This window comes from Haemorhous mexicanus, chromosome 11, assembly GCF_027477595.1.
Source record: "Haemorhous mexicanus isolate bHaeMex1 chromosome 11, bHaeMex1.pri, whole genome shotgun sequence".
Classification (NCBI taxonomy): Eukaryota; Metazoa; Chordata; class Aves; order Passeriformes; family Fringillidae; genus Haemorhous; species Haemorhous mexicanus.
Window position 1 is genome coordinate 14,878,913 of NC_082351.1, and position 15,837 is coordinate 14,894,749.

General features: G+C 41.3%; 1 protein-coding gene across 1 annotated transcript; it reads left to right on the plus strand.

The window, feature by feature from the left end:
* The first annotated feature begins 2,416 nt into the window (after positions 1-2,416).
* CCDC174 (coiled-coil domain containing 174) lies at positions 2,417-14,102 on the plus strand. The gene is made up of 11 exons (XM_059856578.1): positions 2,417-2,567; positions 3,989-4,093; positions 4,996-5,096; positions 5,996-6,054; positions 6,977-7,157; positions 8,602-8,697; positions 9,455-9,591; positions 9,986-10,080; positions 10,335-10,482; positions 11,257-11,391; positions 12,444-14,102. Exons 1-11 carry the CDS (start codon positions 2,526-2,528, stop codon positions 13,523-13,525), a joined length of 2,181 nt encoding a protein of 726 aa, XP_059712561.1. The 5' UTR covers positions 2,417-2,525; the 3' UTR covers positions 13,526-14,102.
* Positions 14,103-15,837: the final 1,735 nt, after the last annotated feature.

Genomic DNA, 15,837 nt, shown 5'->3' on the forward strand with positions numbered 1-15,837 from the left:
TTCTGGGAGAACCATATGTGTGAAAGCTTGTCAGTTCTTGGGCTGTAAATCCAAGACCACTGAAGCAACACACGGTGCTCCCAAAGCCATCTGTCTGCGTGTGCTCTCAGTGCTGAATATCCCAGCAGCAGAGCAATCCCACAGCTGGGCAGGAGCAGGGCTCCCCTCTGTCCTGGAGCCTGGCAGCAGAGCAATCCCAAGGCTCCAGCAGGGCTCCCCTCTGTCCTGCTCTGTGGTTTTCCCTGCCTGCTGGTGCTCCATGAGACAAACCTGAGCTGAGGTTATCTCATCACACACGTCCCTCAGTTCTGTACAGCATCAGTGATGCTGCCTCATTCCCGATCCAGGCATGCCTAGCCAGACCTCTGCTACCCACAGAACAATCCACAGCTTCTTGCAAGAACACAAGCGCCAGCTCTGCAATCCTCACAGCAGCATGAGCCAGCCTGGAATTTCTAGGATTAATTCCTTTTTCCACATCCTGCTGTGCAACTCAGTAGCACAAATTTTCCTTACAGACTTGGTGATGAATCTCACCCTCGACCAGAAAGGAACATTTTAAGAATCAACCCTGGCCTGGGTTTGGGCTGTTTTTCCTTCTCAGTGTTGTCACTAGATGAGATTTGAACAGGCAACAATAAATGATTTGTTGAAGTGTGATTTAATTAGAACAGCACAGATGTTTTCGTTCATTTGTCCTATTTTCCAGTAAAGCATGTTTCTCCTCTTCCATTGCAGATTAAATTCTTTATGGCTCTAATATGACCTGTATTTCCCTGTACCTGATGTCTCTCACCAATTCCCCTTTTAAACAGCCAAAAACAAGACAGCTTCACTGTCAGACATTGCTTCATGAGGGCCAGAAATTGTTCTTTCTCAATTGCACACTCAACACTCCCTGGAATACAGGTGCAGATTTCTTAGGAACTGATTATCCCTGTCAGCTTTGCAATTCTGTGTCCATAAAGTATTAAACACAGGCCTGACCCAGCTTGCTAAACACAAAAGCAATACATTTCCAAACTCAGAAGAACTGTATCTGGTGCTTCTATCAGCTGTCACACTGCCAAGCAACAACAGAGCACCTTGTATTTTTCCACTTTATTACAGACAAGTGAGAGGCAGCTTCTTCTTGCAACCACAGATAACTGTGATTTCATTATTTCAATTAAAACCTATCAGAGAGTCCTTTTTCTTCATGGGGATGAAAAATTATATAAAGAGTCAGCCAGTATAATTAAAACTCAGAATCTCACTCCCCAAGAGCTCCTGTGCTCCTCTCTGAGGTTACAGAGCTGGATCCATCACATGTAGGTGGGTTTGAACTTGGCTGTTATGTTCAGGTCTCATCTCTGTAGCACTCACCAACTAAGGCAGCAAAGAGAGTTTTAGTTTGGGTTGGTTGGGTTTTTTCCTGGTTGTGTTCGGGGGTTTTTGGTGTGGTTTGTTTTTTGGAGTTTATGGGTTTTTTTTTTTCTCTTGATGATACCAAGCCCCTCAAGTTCTGAGGCTCTCAAGGTTTTTAATAGGGGGTTGAGTCAAACTTTGCTTTTATTTTTAGGTGTTAATCAGTAGCTATGGTTGGATGGTTATGATTAAGCAATTGCATTGTGAGCATCTTATGGTTGTCTAATCTGCTGCTTTAAGAAAAAGAGAAGACAATCCCCAAATGAATGGGATGTCTGAAGGAGAGGCACCAGGAGTGAAGTCAGAACTAAGCAGTACCTGGGGAAAAGTGATTCTGGCAGTAGGAGATTGAGTAGGTGGTCAATGAGTTGTCACAAAGCGTGCCCTAGACCCAAATAGAGGGAAGAACTGTGCCTGCAGACTGATTAGCAGGAGAAGCAAGAGCTGGAACTAGTAAATAGGGGAGTTAAGTAATCTGTAACCAAGGAATGTTGATGCCTTTGTTTACTAAGCTGTATAAAGAGCGTGAAGTTTGGAGGACTAGTGATTTAACCTTCCACGGGTCACCACCCAGCTCCCCACTCTGCACAAACGAGAATAAAAAATAGGAATACCTAGCCTCAGCATGTGACTTGGCTCTAGCACCAGGTAACGAGCCCACACTGATGCTAAATTTAAACCATCTTCTTCATCCTAGCCCCATCCCAGCTCAGGGCCAGCCTGCAACCCTGCCAATTTCTGGCCACAGCGGCCACCCAAAGCCCAGGGCAGGGCCAGCTCTGTCACAACAGCAGCAGCAGCTCCAGCCCCGCGGCCCACAAGGACATTTCCAGTGGGACGCCGGAAGGATTTGTCCCGCACCCGCCAAAAACGCTCATTTTCTCTCTCAGTTTGAGCACAGGCATTACCCAAAGAAAGGGAAGCGCCGGACGGGAGCGCTCCTCCCCGACCAACCCACCCCAGGCCGAGCCCCCAGGACCGCCCCTGACCTCCCAACATGGCGGCAGCGCCCGCCCGGCCGCCCTCAGCAGCACTGTCGCGATAGCGCCGCGCTTCCGCCGCGCTTTACGGCAAAGCCACCCGGCGGGGAAGGAGGCGGTGGCGGGGCCGGTTCCGCCATGGACCGGAGGAAGAAGCCGCTGGACGTGGCCGCGTCCTCGGTGAGTGACTGAGCAGGGAGAGGTAAAACGAACCCCTCCGCCCGCCCAGGAGGCTTGTAGGACTGTGAAGTGTGCTCAGCCACGGGGCTCCCGCGGGCAGTGTGGGCCTGGCCGGCGCAGGCCGTGAGGCTCGACCGGGGATCCGCTGGTGCCGCCGCTTGCGGGGAGAGCAGCGCACCGGGGAAGGGCTGGTGCTCTGCTCCTCGCCTTAACCCCACTGCCATGGGCAGTCACTGCAGCAAATAATGGATTAAAGGGCTGTGATAAGGCCGTGTGCCTCATGTTCGGTCTGTAACAGTGTCAGGGCTGGGATTTTGTCCCCTCACCTTCCTGACCAGGCACTCGCCCTGCGCTTCAAACCCGACTCTGCCCGGCCTGGATTTGCTCGCATTCCTGGTGCAATTAAATTAAATTAGCCCATAACAGGAAAAAGAGTTTTTCCTAAGGAGCAGGAGGTGTGTGCTGTTGCAGAGTAACTTCCCACCCTTAGGGACGGTGAGGTGCCGACCCTCGCTGTTCTCCAGGACGCTCACGAGAGCTGCCAAACACTTCAGATTAAGAGCTATGTAAAAAGTTAATGTATGCTGATAGTTAACTGTGAAATATTTTACATTGAATTTTTGGAGGATCGCCTCTAAGCAGAAGGGAAAATGAGTGATTTTTAAGACACTGCCCTTCGTTGTCCCAGGGACTTGAAAAGCAAATGCTTTAGTGCTTGGGATAATTATTAATACCAAAGTTTTGCGCTTTCTTGGTTTAATGTCCAGTTCTGAATTTTGTCATCTATAGGACTTGCAGGAAAAGTAGCATAATACCCTCTTCCAAACTAGTTTTGTAATCCCAAGATCACAACCCTGACAATGATGTTTCTTAATAAAAGCTGAGATGGACCTTGGTACAGATGGCAATGCTACTCATATATTTATTTAAAAGAAGGAGAAAGAAAATACAAAACTATTAAACAGTACATAAAGCAGTGGGGAAAATATATATTTTTCTGTAGCAAACTTTTATCAATTATTTTTTGAGACATGATTTTATTAATTATCTAATGGTTAAAAGTTCCCACTTCATATTCAGTAGTGCTTTTCATTACTCCTTCTCTCTGTTTGCCATTAGGAGGTTGGTAAAATCTAGACAGAGCTATGCCTCTCTTATCCTCATTATGTAGCAAAGGATCAAGGATATTTTGGGGATTGTTTTAATCCCTAATCATAATTTGCATTCTGTGGTTTTTTATTTTGTTTGCTGTAAGAGGTGATCTTGGTGATTAGATCAGTGCTTCCAAGTTCCACATAAAAATGCAATCAAATGCTCCCATAAGTGTAACTAACAGATTGTTTTCCTAGAGTAACAGTTATTTATTGCAGTAACTGATGTCTGTGATCTGTTATTTATGTGTTGTTTTGCTGCTGGTGTAGCTGGTAGATCTCAAAGCCGAACTCTTCCGAAAGCAAGAGGAATTCAAGAAAGAAAAGCTGTTGAAAGATGCTGGTGTCTTTGCAAAGCCCAGAACCTCCAATAAGGTAAAAATATCTTCCATTGTTGTTTTTGTCCTTCTTTGACCTGAAAGTTAGGAGGTTAATATTCAAATCTAAATAACAGTAAATACTCAGAGCTGTGTTTCTAGTCAAATATAAAATGATGAGAACATTCTTTAAAGTTCATTTCTAGGTGAAATTCCTGTGCACAGCAGAAGGCTTAGTATTGTGCTTCTGCCCATCTAAATCTCCACTTAATCTTTATTCCCCAAGGGTCTACACCCTTTAATTATAGGAAAAGATGGTTTGTTTTTTTTTTTTTTATTAGAGGATTTTGTATGATGCTGCAGGATGGAGGATGAGAGATTCTTCTAGAGTCATTGAATTTCCTTGATAAATGCTCTGCTATCTGTTTGTGATGTACAATAATGAATACACAATTATCTCTTGTTTTGCTGTGTACTGCACTTTGGGTTTTGTTCATTCTGTAGCTTTCTAGAAGCAGAATGTGCTGTTCCTGCCATATTTGAAGCATGTGCAGCATTTACAGTGTTATGTTGCAAACAGGCCACCTGATTGTATTTTTTATCTAAAATGGAGACAATAGAGAATGGAAACATTTTTTAGCTTTGTTAGTATGTATTTTATCAGCAAGATTGCATGATTGGGTTTTTTTAACCTTAACATCTTTGCCAGAATAGATTTTGTCTGATTTCTGATACCTTTAGGATTTTAAGGCCTTCTCAGCCTGCCTTTTACTATGATACCATCCTGCAGCCTGTACAGCACAGAAATAATCTCAAGTCAAACATGTGTAAGATGCTATTTACAAAGTCTTCCATGATTCATGTGCATCGTTTGCATTATAGAGTTGAAATATTTTTTTAGTTGTTACCATTTCAGTATGTTCATCTATTTATTTGTTGTTACAAAATTGTCCTCCACAGAAACCCAGCATCTGGACCAAACAGAACACGGGAGTTGTAAATCGAGCTGCGAAAGATGTTGAGCAGAAGGCAGAAGAGCAGGATATATTGGATAAATCAAGGTAGCTCTTAGGCTCTGTAAGAAAGGAATGCTTTGCAGAATTTGTTCTTTGGTATTTAGAAAAGCACAGAAAGAAGTTTTTTGGACCAGCAGTTCTCATTAGACCAACCAGGAATTCCAGCACCATCCATACTTTTTACCAGTAGCTTACAAACTGCGTCCCAGCAGTCTCATGCTCCCATGACCTCACATTTTCACTGCTGTCTAAATGTGTCAGGTTACTGATTTTTTATTTTAAAGTCATCTTTAGAATTACCAGCCAGTGCAGTGACGTGCTAGAATTCTGTAGCAAAGTGTTTCTTGGGCTTGACAGAAAATGGCTCACATTTTGAAGAATTACCTCATTTTCTAAATGAGTTGGTTGAACAAAAAGATATATGTGGAAAATGCCATTTATAAATAATTTGCCGTGCTTCTGTAAGCAGTTCCCTGCTCTTTGAAATTCCAGAAATTCGCTAAGGTTTTCTCTTCAGTTTCTAAGATTAGGTGTAACTTTGTGTTCTCCCTTTTTTTTCCTGTAAAACTGTCTTTCAGTATCTGCAAATAATGGTTTCATTTCTAGTATTTATCTGACAGACCACAGTACTTAGATAAAGGTGGAATTCTCATAACATCAGGTTTCTGCCTTCCTGACAAATTACATTTGAGAATAAATTTGTAACTTCACTAAAATTATTTTCAGTATAAATTCTGGAACTGGAAAATATTGTATCTTAAGAAATGCTAGTGAAGGTTCAAAACAAAAGCCAGGCATAAGTCAGCTTCTAATAAACACCTCAGGCACTCCCAGGATTTTCCTATTCCATTTATCTAAGGCTAAATAGGTCACTTTAAAATGTGCTTGGAATTGGTGGGATTGCAAGGTTTTTGTGGTGTTTTGTTTTTTTTTTTCTTTTTCAGGAAGAAGCTTGAAGAGAAAGCAAAGCTGTATGAGAAAATGACAAAAGGAGACTTCCCAGGTGAACAATACTATTGTAAAATAAGCATTTATATATGTATAAATTCTTGGAATTATTATAAAAACTGATTGGCATGGTTTATTCCACTTTGAAAAGGAAAAAATATACATTTACTGGAGAAAATAAAATTACTTTTGAAGGACAGCCTGACCAGGTAAAGCACTAGGGGCTTGTTTCACTCATTCACTAAATGGGTGAATTATTTTCTGGTTTTTCAATACAGTATCTTAGAAAAACAAAAAATAATTGCTCTCCATTGTGTGATCTTTGGATTGCGTTGCTGATGCTCTGTCCTGCATTCTAATTGCTGGGCCTTTATGAGGAGGAGAGGATCAGGAGAGGAGCCTGCCTGGTCCATATCTGAATGCCAGTCATGCAGCTAATAGAGATAGAGAATGCTAATCTGTGCCTTTCTTCTCTCACACATTCAGTCCCTTTCAAAAAGTAATTATTAAAATAGAATACAAATCTCCTTGCAGTTAATATCTTTTCTTTACCAGTGTCCATCTTCATCCACATGATCCCACCACTTTCCTCTGCTTTCCTAAAAAGTACCCTCATGAATGCTTGGCTCCTGCCAACATACCAAATGTTACGCATCAAAAAAGTATTTGAGCCTTGACAAATCCTTTGCTTACGAAATAGTTAAGAAGCAGAGAATGTTTTGCTGCAGAGAATGCAGCCTATTCTGTACTGCACACAATGCCCTGAAACTTCGATTCAGAAATAGACATTATCACTGTGGAGCCACTTGATAGCTCTGGGTTTGTTTGGCACTGAATGAGATTTAAGTACTCCCCGATACTGTGGTCAAGGGCATTGCTGGCAGCTGAAAAGCTGATTGTAGCTATTTGGTATTGATTTTTGTGCTCAGTTCTGTTCTTTTCATGGCTGTTCGCTAAGAATCGATTTTCTGCCTTAGATGAAGAAACCGAGGATTTGTACCTGGTGGATTTCACTCAGAAGATCATAGACAAACAGCACGAAGTACAGGAGCTGCAGCAGAGAGAAGCTGCTGGGAACACTTCAGAAAGAGACACAGATGAGGAGGAAACTCAGCCTGAAGCAGACATTCCACCACCAGAGGACCCGGATGAGGAATGGTTGGTGCTACTGATTGGGCTCATCTCTCCTGGCCACTATTATTCTTGAGAATTTCTTGAGAAAATACTTTTCTATTTTAAAATGTGTGAAGTGGCACATTTGCTTTTAATTTTTGTTTCATACTACACATTGACAAGGAAGTGTTAATATTCTTTCATTTCTCCTATAAAGACAGTCCCCCATGACACTTTCATTTCCACATAGGTAACACTGCAATAAAATCTAGGATCTTGAGAAATTGCAGTGTACTATAGGGGGGACAGCATAATCTCCTCTCTTATTTTCTTGCATGGTTTATGCTAGCAGTCATCACAGTATTTGGTACCATTTTATGCTTTGATGTGCTGAAATATATTTTATCAAAACTTGAGGATTTTATGGTATTCATCTTCCTTTCTTTAATTGTGAGTGACTAAAAAGGAGCAGTTGTTTAACTGCAGAGCCTTCTCTTAAAGGAGAGAAACTTCTGGTTGGAATAAGAACACGATTTTCAGCATTTCTTCCAATTTGCTGCAGCACAGCAAATAGTCTCTGACAGTTTTCTCTGTCATTCCAAGTTACCATATTTTTTCATCTGAGACATTAGAAATAATTATGAAACCAGTCCTGACTAAAATGCTTGTGGAACAAGAGATTTTACTTCTGGTAATCAGTTTAAACCAGCAGTAAGCAATACAAAACAGCACCCCTGTTCTTCAAGTACTAAACTGTAGATATCCTTAGAAACTATGTAAAGGACTTAATAAAAGCACAGATCTTTAAAAGTTTGGGGGTTGGGAGCTAGATTACCAGTCCTACTTTTTCAGATGTAATATTCTTTAGAATGGGATAATTGAGGCATCTTGATGCTAAAGAGCTTTCCACATTACAGGACACTAAGTGTAGCTCTTAACAGCTTTTTCAACAACTGTAAATCAGGTGTTCAGTCCTATAAAGAGTTGAATAAGAAGCACAATAGCTTCAGAGGAACATTTTGCTTGCATTTTAGTCAGCCTTTGTTATGTCAGTTGAATGCACACTATCAGTCTGTTCTGAATGGCCTTTAGACCAATAATTGAAATGTATTGTAGCAATTTCATATCCACAAGAAGTCAATGCTGCATCATTATCTTCACCATGGGAAGCAAGCAGTAGGCTGAGTTCTATTTTGTTGTGAAAACTACGTGACATGGTTACTTTTGAACATTTTGTACACCATTTTATTGCCCAAGTGAACAGGGGTCTCAAAGGGAGATTGAATAAATAGAACTGTCATATGCCCCATTCAGAACTGTCCTCTTAATCTGGGAGTGTGTTAAGTGAAAAGCAGGAGCAACTTTTACACACAGACTGGGAGGTGACAGATACTCTTTGGAAAGGGTCACTGCTTCTGTCTTCTGGGTAAGATTTCTGTTAATCTGCAAATAGAAGTTTTGCATCACTTTTCTTTTTCTTTCATTACAGGGTTGATTATGTTGATTTCTTGGGCCGATCTAGACGCTGTATGAAGAAGGATTTACCAAGTCTACTTAAAATGGATCAGGAACTTCAAGGGAAAAGGTGTGATTTCTCTAATGGAGCTGCATGTTCCTCTCAGTATTTAGCATATTTTTTTTAATGAGAAGGAAGAGAGGCTATGCTTTGTCACTCCATTTTCAATTCAGATTTGATGTTTCTGCTTTCTTTAGATTTGCATAATTTGTAGAGGAAGGTTTTAAGCAATCTCAGGTATTTGTTGCATCTTTTAAAAACTGGGGTCCTTGTATTTCTTTATACCTTCCATAAAATGCCAGGAAAGTGATTCTGGTTCTGTTTAATGTGGGAATTGATGTTAAACAGCTGTTTAACATCTCTTTTGTTAAAATTACTTCCTTATTACTATTTGGGTATTGATATTTAAATACTAATATTTTGAGTCGATCTTTTGGGTAAAGCATTGTTTTGTTACTTCAAATACCTTTCCTTTTCTTACATTAAATCTGAAATATTCCTATATGATTGCTAGAATCCCCACAGATGCCAATGATTATTCCATCTCCCATTTTGTGATTTGGTAATTATTTCATAAATCTTCTGAGAAATAATATTATTTTGTCTTTTAATATCATGTTCTACCAGTACCTTGTTTTAGAGGCAGCTTTGTATTTCTATCTTGACCATGCACCATAGTCATCAGCATTGTATCACTAAGTAGTACATACAGTAATCTGTGTTTTGTGGAAACTGCAATAGTGGATCAGACCAAATCATATTTGCACTGTTTGGTTCCAACAAACTGGTAAATTCTGCTCTGTAATCCTTAATTTGTTTTAATTAGACAAGAGCCTGATGGGAATACTCTGTTATCTGAAGACATGAGAAGAGAACTTCAGAGGCAGCAGTGGGAAAAGGAAGAAGAAGAAGCCCTCAGAAAACCCATGGGACCCATACATTATGAGGACATTCGAGAAAATGGTACAGTGCCATACTTTATATCCCTTACCTTTGTATCACCAAAGAAATCAGTTGTAGAAGGAGCAAGGGAAAGTTACTTCCTGTGCCCTGCGTGGCAAAGTGTAGGTGTATGTTAAGCCACGTGTATAATAACTGTTGAAAATTAACAGTACTTAAGTCTAGATTTATTTTTTCTTCAAATTGCATTTTTCTCAAATGTTTTTCTACCTCCTCCTGTGTTCTCCTTCAAGAAGCTTCACTTTATGTATTGTCTAAGGCAAGCCTTTTTTAGCCATCTAAAACCAATCCACTGTTGGGAATAATTCCATGCCTGAAAGCAGGGTGCCTGGAGGCTGTAGTTACTGCCAACTATAAACTGAATTTAACTTAAACCTATTGTTTTTCTCCTTTTCAGAGGCCAGGCAGCTCGGTGTTGGTTACTTTGCATTTTCTCGGGACCAAGAACTCAGGCATAAACAACGAGCAACCCTGGATATGCTGAGGGAGCAGGTATGAGAGTGAAGAGCAAACTGGGCTGCCAGGGCAGAGTGGTTTCAGAGGTTACTGTCTTTGATTTGTTGTGTAAGTGCTACGTTAGGTGATGCCTGCAACTGACTCCAAAGAAGCCAAAGAAATTTGGCTTCTTTTTTCCTGTTGAAACCTGGTACTTGATTAGGATTGTTTTTAGTTGTTTTGTGAAGGAAGATATGTACTTGTTTATAATAACAAAGGAAGAATAATTCATGTTTTCTTTTGTTGTTAAGACACTTGATCAGAGAAATAAACGTGAACAGCTGAAAGAAAAGAGGAAAGCAGCTCTAGATGCAAGGCTGTCCAAACTTCGAGCAAGGAAGATTAAAAAGTTAAGGGAAGCTGGATTAGAGGAAGAGGCAGAAAAACTGGAGAATGGAGGTATGATCTGTTGCCTTTTTAAGTTAAATACTTGCTATTTCACCTTGTTCTTGATCTGTGGACAGACAGATTCTAATTTATATTTGTTTAGACAGTCAATATATTGGTATTGTGTATTATATATATACAATTAACATAACTGTTAGGATAATGAGAGCTACTGTAATTGTGTGTAGTTATAAAATCATGCCAGAAATACAGTATGTAGATTGTAACCTTTTTCTGATTCACATCTGTCAGCAGGAATTACATGAGTTAATTATGCAGATTGAGGCTAGAGCTGCTGACATTGTACTGGCTTTTTCTTCTATGAAGATGAGGTAGAATAGGTAGTAACAAGGCATTTTGATATCATTCAATATACACTGTGACAGTTTCAGTGCAGTGTGTGAATTGGAGATACAGCTGACTCTAGGATTTAGGATAAGGAATTTGAATCCTAATCCCATGTCTGTGCTGTCTCCCTTACGACACTGATTGTCAACTTGTACTGTCTCCCTCCCACTGGAAAATGTAGCTGATATTTTACTGTGTCAGAATTCCATGCAAGTGATTAACTGTGAAGTGTTCTGGAAATGAAGAACAGCATCGTGCCACTGCTCACTGTTATGGTTGTTCGGGAGAATAAGAATGCAAATTGTTTTCTCCAGTACATGAAATAGAGATACTGTTCTTATTGGAGATATATGGAAATAAATGTTCTTTTTACCTGTGAGAGTCATACAGATTTTATTCTGTGACTGACAATCTCTACTATCTCTTCCTGTAACACAGAGGTGAAAAGTGCTGCTGAGGAACCAGAACCTCCAAGAGTTACTGCAGCAAGTAGGAAGGTAGAGGTCATCATCCAGGAGAGGAGAGATACAAAGCCTGGAGTGCCTTATGTCCGAGAGTGGGATAAAGGCAAAGGTAAGGAAATGTAGATTCAAGAACCTTGTTGGGAAAGAGCATGCACACTGCCACTTTCATTTCTGTTTTGTGACCAAAGTATGGTAAGAAGCACTGAAATCCTTTCTGCCATGGTACTGACGACTCTCTAGTGCCCAGGGCAGTGACTGACAAGGATGCCTTAGTGCCAGTAGCTGCTGTAATGTCCCCAAAAGTTTTCTTCTGTATGAGTTACTGCATTTCTGAATGATCTTGACAGGTTGACAGAATAACAAATTCTGTAGTTCATAAGATGTACCATGTGATCTTTTCTTGTTATATTCCTGTGGTTTCTGCTACCTGATAGAATGTATCGCACAAACAGGTACGGCACGATACTAAAACATAATTGGTGCAGAGACCACTTCAGTGCCTGTGTCCCATTTTGAAGCATCTTCCTTGCCACAAAGTGATGGCTGTCTTGTAGGTCCTTCCCAAACCTATTAACTCATTTTGCACTATTAATCTAAGCTCATGCACATTCTTCTAGTCTGATGCATGACTTCTAAGTAAAAGCAAACAAGGAATAGACAAAGCACATAAATGCTCACCTTCTTTAGTACCATAACAGCATTATTCTGCTTCTGTGCAATACTCATATTTCCAGATTCTTCTTACTTTTCTATCTTTATGTTCCATTAATGAACATCACTGTGAGGAGAAACTTCATGATTCCCTTAAACCCCTAAACTTTCAGATTCCATCGCATAAATCTTTATCCTCTCTGACAATATTTTTTTCCTTCCTCTGATGAAGCCTGGTATCTCACCAACACCCAGGCAGCACTGCAGAAAATACTACACTCAGAAAGCAGAGGACAGCTTACTCTAAAATGCAGAGTGAACTGACTGTGGTTCACTGAAGGAATCTGCACTAGATTCTTGTATTTCCATGTAGTATGAGGTGGAAAAGGAACTTCAGGTGGCTTTACACAGTTGCATCTTCTTTGTTTGCCAATTTGTTTTCCCTCCTGTCTGACTGACCTTCAGACCTTGAAATCTATGCTAAATCTACCATTTTCCTGTTTCTAACAGAACTGATGTTTGGACAATGGGAAAAGAAACAGGAAGAACTTAGAGATGAGCGAGACCCAGAATTTGCACCACCTTCTGATTACTTTCTGGGACAAAAGAAAGATGATTATCTCCGAAGTCGGAATTTGAACAGTTCTGAAACCTCCTCTGAAAAACTGGAAACAGAGAGAGCACAAAACCAACAGAGGCCATCGGTGCCAGGGGGCAGTGGCAGCAGTGCTGGAGATGTGCCACCATCACCACAGCCTTCCAACAGCAACGTTCCAGTTAAGCCAGGGTCAGCAGAGCCCAGTAGCCGTGACATTCAGGACATGTCATCAGCAGAGGATGACAGCAGCGATGACGAGGACATGCTGCCACCAGCACAGGCTTATGGCTTCGGTGCCCGAGGTGTGCCACCCCCACTGCGGGGTTACGGCTACAGCGCCCGGGCCGTGCCACCGCCCATGCCAGCCTATGGCTACGGCCCTGCCGAGGTGCCCTTCCCAGTGCAGTCTTATGGCTACGGAGCACCAGCCATGGTGCCACCAATGCACGGGTACGGCTACGGCACTCCTGAGATGCCCTTTGCAATGCAGGCCTATGGCTACGGCACCCAGGGTGTGCCACCAGGAATGCAGACCTGTGGATGCAGTGCCCAGGATGTGCCACCAGGAATGCAGACCTGTGGATGCAGTGCCCAGAATGTGCCACCAGGAATGCAGACCTGTGGATGCAATACCCAGGGTGTACCACCAGGAATGCAGACCTGCGGATGCAGTGCCCAGGATGTGCCACCAGGAACACAGGTCTGTGACCTCAGCAGCCAAGATGTGCCACCAGGAATACACGCTTGTGGATGCAGCAGCCAAGATGTGCCACCAGGAACACACACCTGTGGCTGCAGCAGCCAAGAGATGCCACCAGGATCAGACACCTGTGACAGCAGCACCCAGGATGTGCCACCAGGAACAGAGGACAGTGGCTGCAGCACTCAGGATATGGCACCTCCAGCGCAGACCGACAGCAGTGACACTCCAAATCAGGAACCACTTTACCAAAGTTTAGATGATATGCTCTCTTATTATAGACAAGTGACTTGAACTGAGCAAAAAGATAAGCAAGAACCATGATCTAAAGAACTGGAATATAATTAATTATGTGCTCAGCAGAATATTACTTTCCCACATATGGGAAAAATAAGTTTCTGTAAGTACATCAGAATAAATCTCCTGGACACCTAAGCTGTTTTACATCACAGCTATATTTTGCCCTGTTGTTTTTTTTTTTTTTTTATTCTTACCTCTTTACTAAAATTCAGCTCTTTGACACTTACACCTGAACTTAAGGGTATATTAATTACGTGTCTTCAAGAGATAAACCCCTTTAGTTGGTTGCTCCCAGCTGCCTTCTGGTTTGGAGGTACTACAAGTTCAGTGACATCCATAGAAACAATATGGAAATGGTAGGTCCTCTGCTGCCAAACACAGAATGATTTTGTTCCTCACTTAATCTCCTGTCTTTTACAAAGTGCAAAATATTGTCTAGTGAACAGTGGTGGTTCACATGGACTCTGCATTCCTGAGGTCCATATATAGCTCATAATTCTATGCAGCATTTTAGAGTGGAGACATTGTAGAAATCAATAAATAATGATGGGTAGGCTGAAAATGAACAAAACACTGAAGCAGAAGCCTTGACACCTGAAATTACTGTCTTACTGGTTTAGAAGATCCTCTCATAATTCTCCAAGTGTGTTTTTCTTGCACACATGGCTTTATTTAATACTTTTTTTCCAAAAACTGTTATATTGGAGTCATTAAATAAAAAAGCAGACCAAACTAACTTTTATTTCAGAATCTTAGTAAATGAGAATACTTACTTGCCATGTAGAAGATTTTTATTTCTGAAGGTAATTTAGATCACTCCACTTATATTTTAAAAGCTTCATACAAGGATAAGACCTAGAAAAGCAGGTTAACATGGGCAGTTGCATAGATCATTAAATGGCAGAGATAAAATCAAAAGAGTGAACATTTAAATGCAACAGTGAACTGGCCAAAGACAAAACTGATTTGCTCCTCTTGTGTGCTTCAGTCAGATCTCAGGCTGCTCTGCAAGCCTGGTGAACAGCAAGATGTTCAGTGTGACTGAAGGACATGCAAAAGAACATACTCTGTCCTCAAATTCTAATTTAGCCTCGGCTCCTACATCACTGGCTTTTGCACTGGAATTTGCAGAGCAGGAACAGTACATTACAATTATATATTAATTTAACCTCAGAATACTATTCTGAAGTAATATAATACCACTATCCCAATTTTGAAGAAAATTAGGATGGAAAATTCTTAGAGAAGGTCACACCCAGTTTTCCAGGCTGGCTGATTTACTCTGAAGAAGTTTCCTCTTCTAAGACTTCACAGAATCAGTATCTGGAAGCCATTCAGAACAGGGTATTATTTCCTTGGAGCTCCACTAACTCTAAAGAGTGGGCAAAGTCTTTTTAAACAGTAGAGCTTGACTTGAATTGATTATGGCAATTGTATCCTCCAATGGATTTCCCTACAAAGAATATTTGTGTCTATTTTGCTGCTATTTTAATTGACATCCATTTCCAGCTGCCTTTTGGACTTTGTTTTTTCTGTGCCCTTCAGACTGTGATAATTTTACGTGTATCTATGGTTTAGGAGTTATATTGTGTTTGCATTAGTTTAACATTGAGCTGGAGCTGCAGTAAGGAATGAAATGCTATTTATTACATAGTGTTATGTAAAAAGATACAATCAAAGTGTTCCTTTGTTTAGCTTCATTTCCACAGCCTAATATTAAGCAGGAGGGCTCTTGGCCAGGAGGGTGGTTCAGAGCCTACATTAAAGTTAAGCCTGTTGAGAACAGCTCTCACTGCAGTGATCTGTCACTTTGCCATTTGGTCTCCTTCCCTCTTGTCTGGCTTTTTTTGCTGAAATGCTTTTTGCATATTGTCTCATGCTGTGGAGCACACATTTCTGTTCACTGTCCTCCCCTCAGACCACCTCAAGTTAACTTGGCTGGGATCAGCAACCTCATTAATTTCATTCAGTAATTCCTGGGGCAAACAATTCCTTATTGATACACTGCCAAAGTTTTATTTCTCCCATATTTTGGAGCATGTTGTCTCCCTGTCCCTCTTCCTCCTCATTTAAACCACCCCCCAGGTTACACACCAGTGGAAATGGGGGGGCAGTGTGGGAGTGTGGCAGATCTGCCACCATCAGTGTGTGACTGATGAAGGTGAAGTAAAGCCACCTTGTGCTCTCACTGAGCGTGCAGAACTGTGAGCACACTCTGTCTCTGGTTGTGTTTCATGGGTTGGAGCTCTGCCCCAAGAGGTACCAGTGCTGGCTTGTGTTGCCTTCAGTGTTCTGCACAGATGCAG

What these genes read in the sequence shown, in the direction of transcription:
- CCDC174 (XM_059856578.1), top strand. Translation starts at nt 2,526, where the DNA reads ATGGACCGGAGGAAGAAGCCGCTGGACGTGGCCGCGTCCTCG. An exon ending in GATATATTGGATAAATCAAG is followed by an intron (nt 5,097 to 5,995) that starts GTAGCTCTTAGG and finishes TTTCTTTTTCAG; the next exon opens with GAAGAAGCTTGAAGAGAAAG. An exon ending in AGAGTGGGATAAAGGCAAAG is followed by an intron (nt 11,392 to 12,443) that starts GTAAGGAAATGT and finishes TGTTTCTAACAG; the next exon opens with AACTGATGTTTGGACAATGG.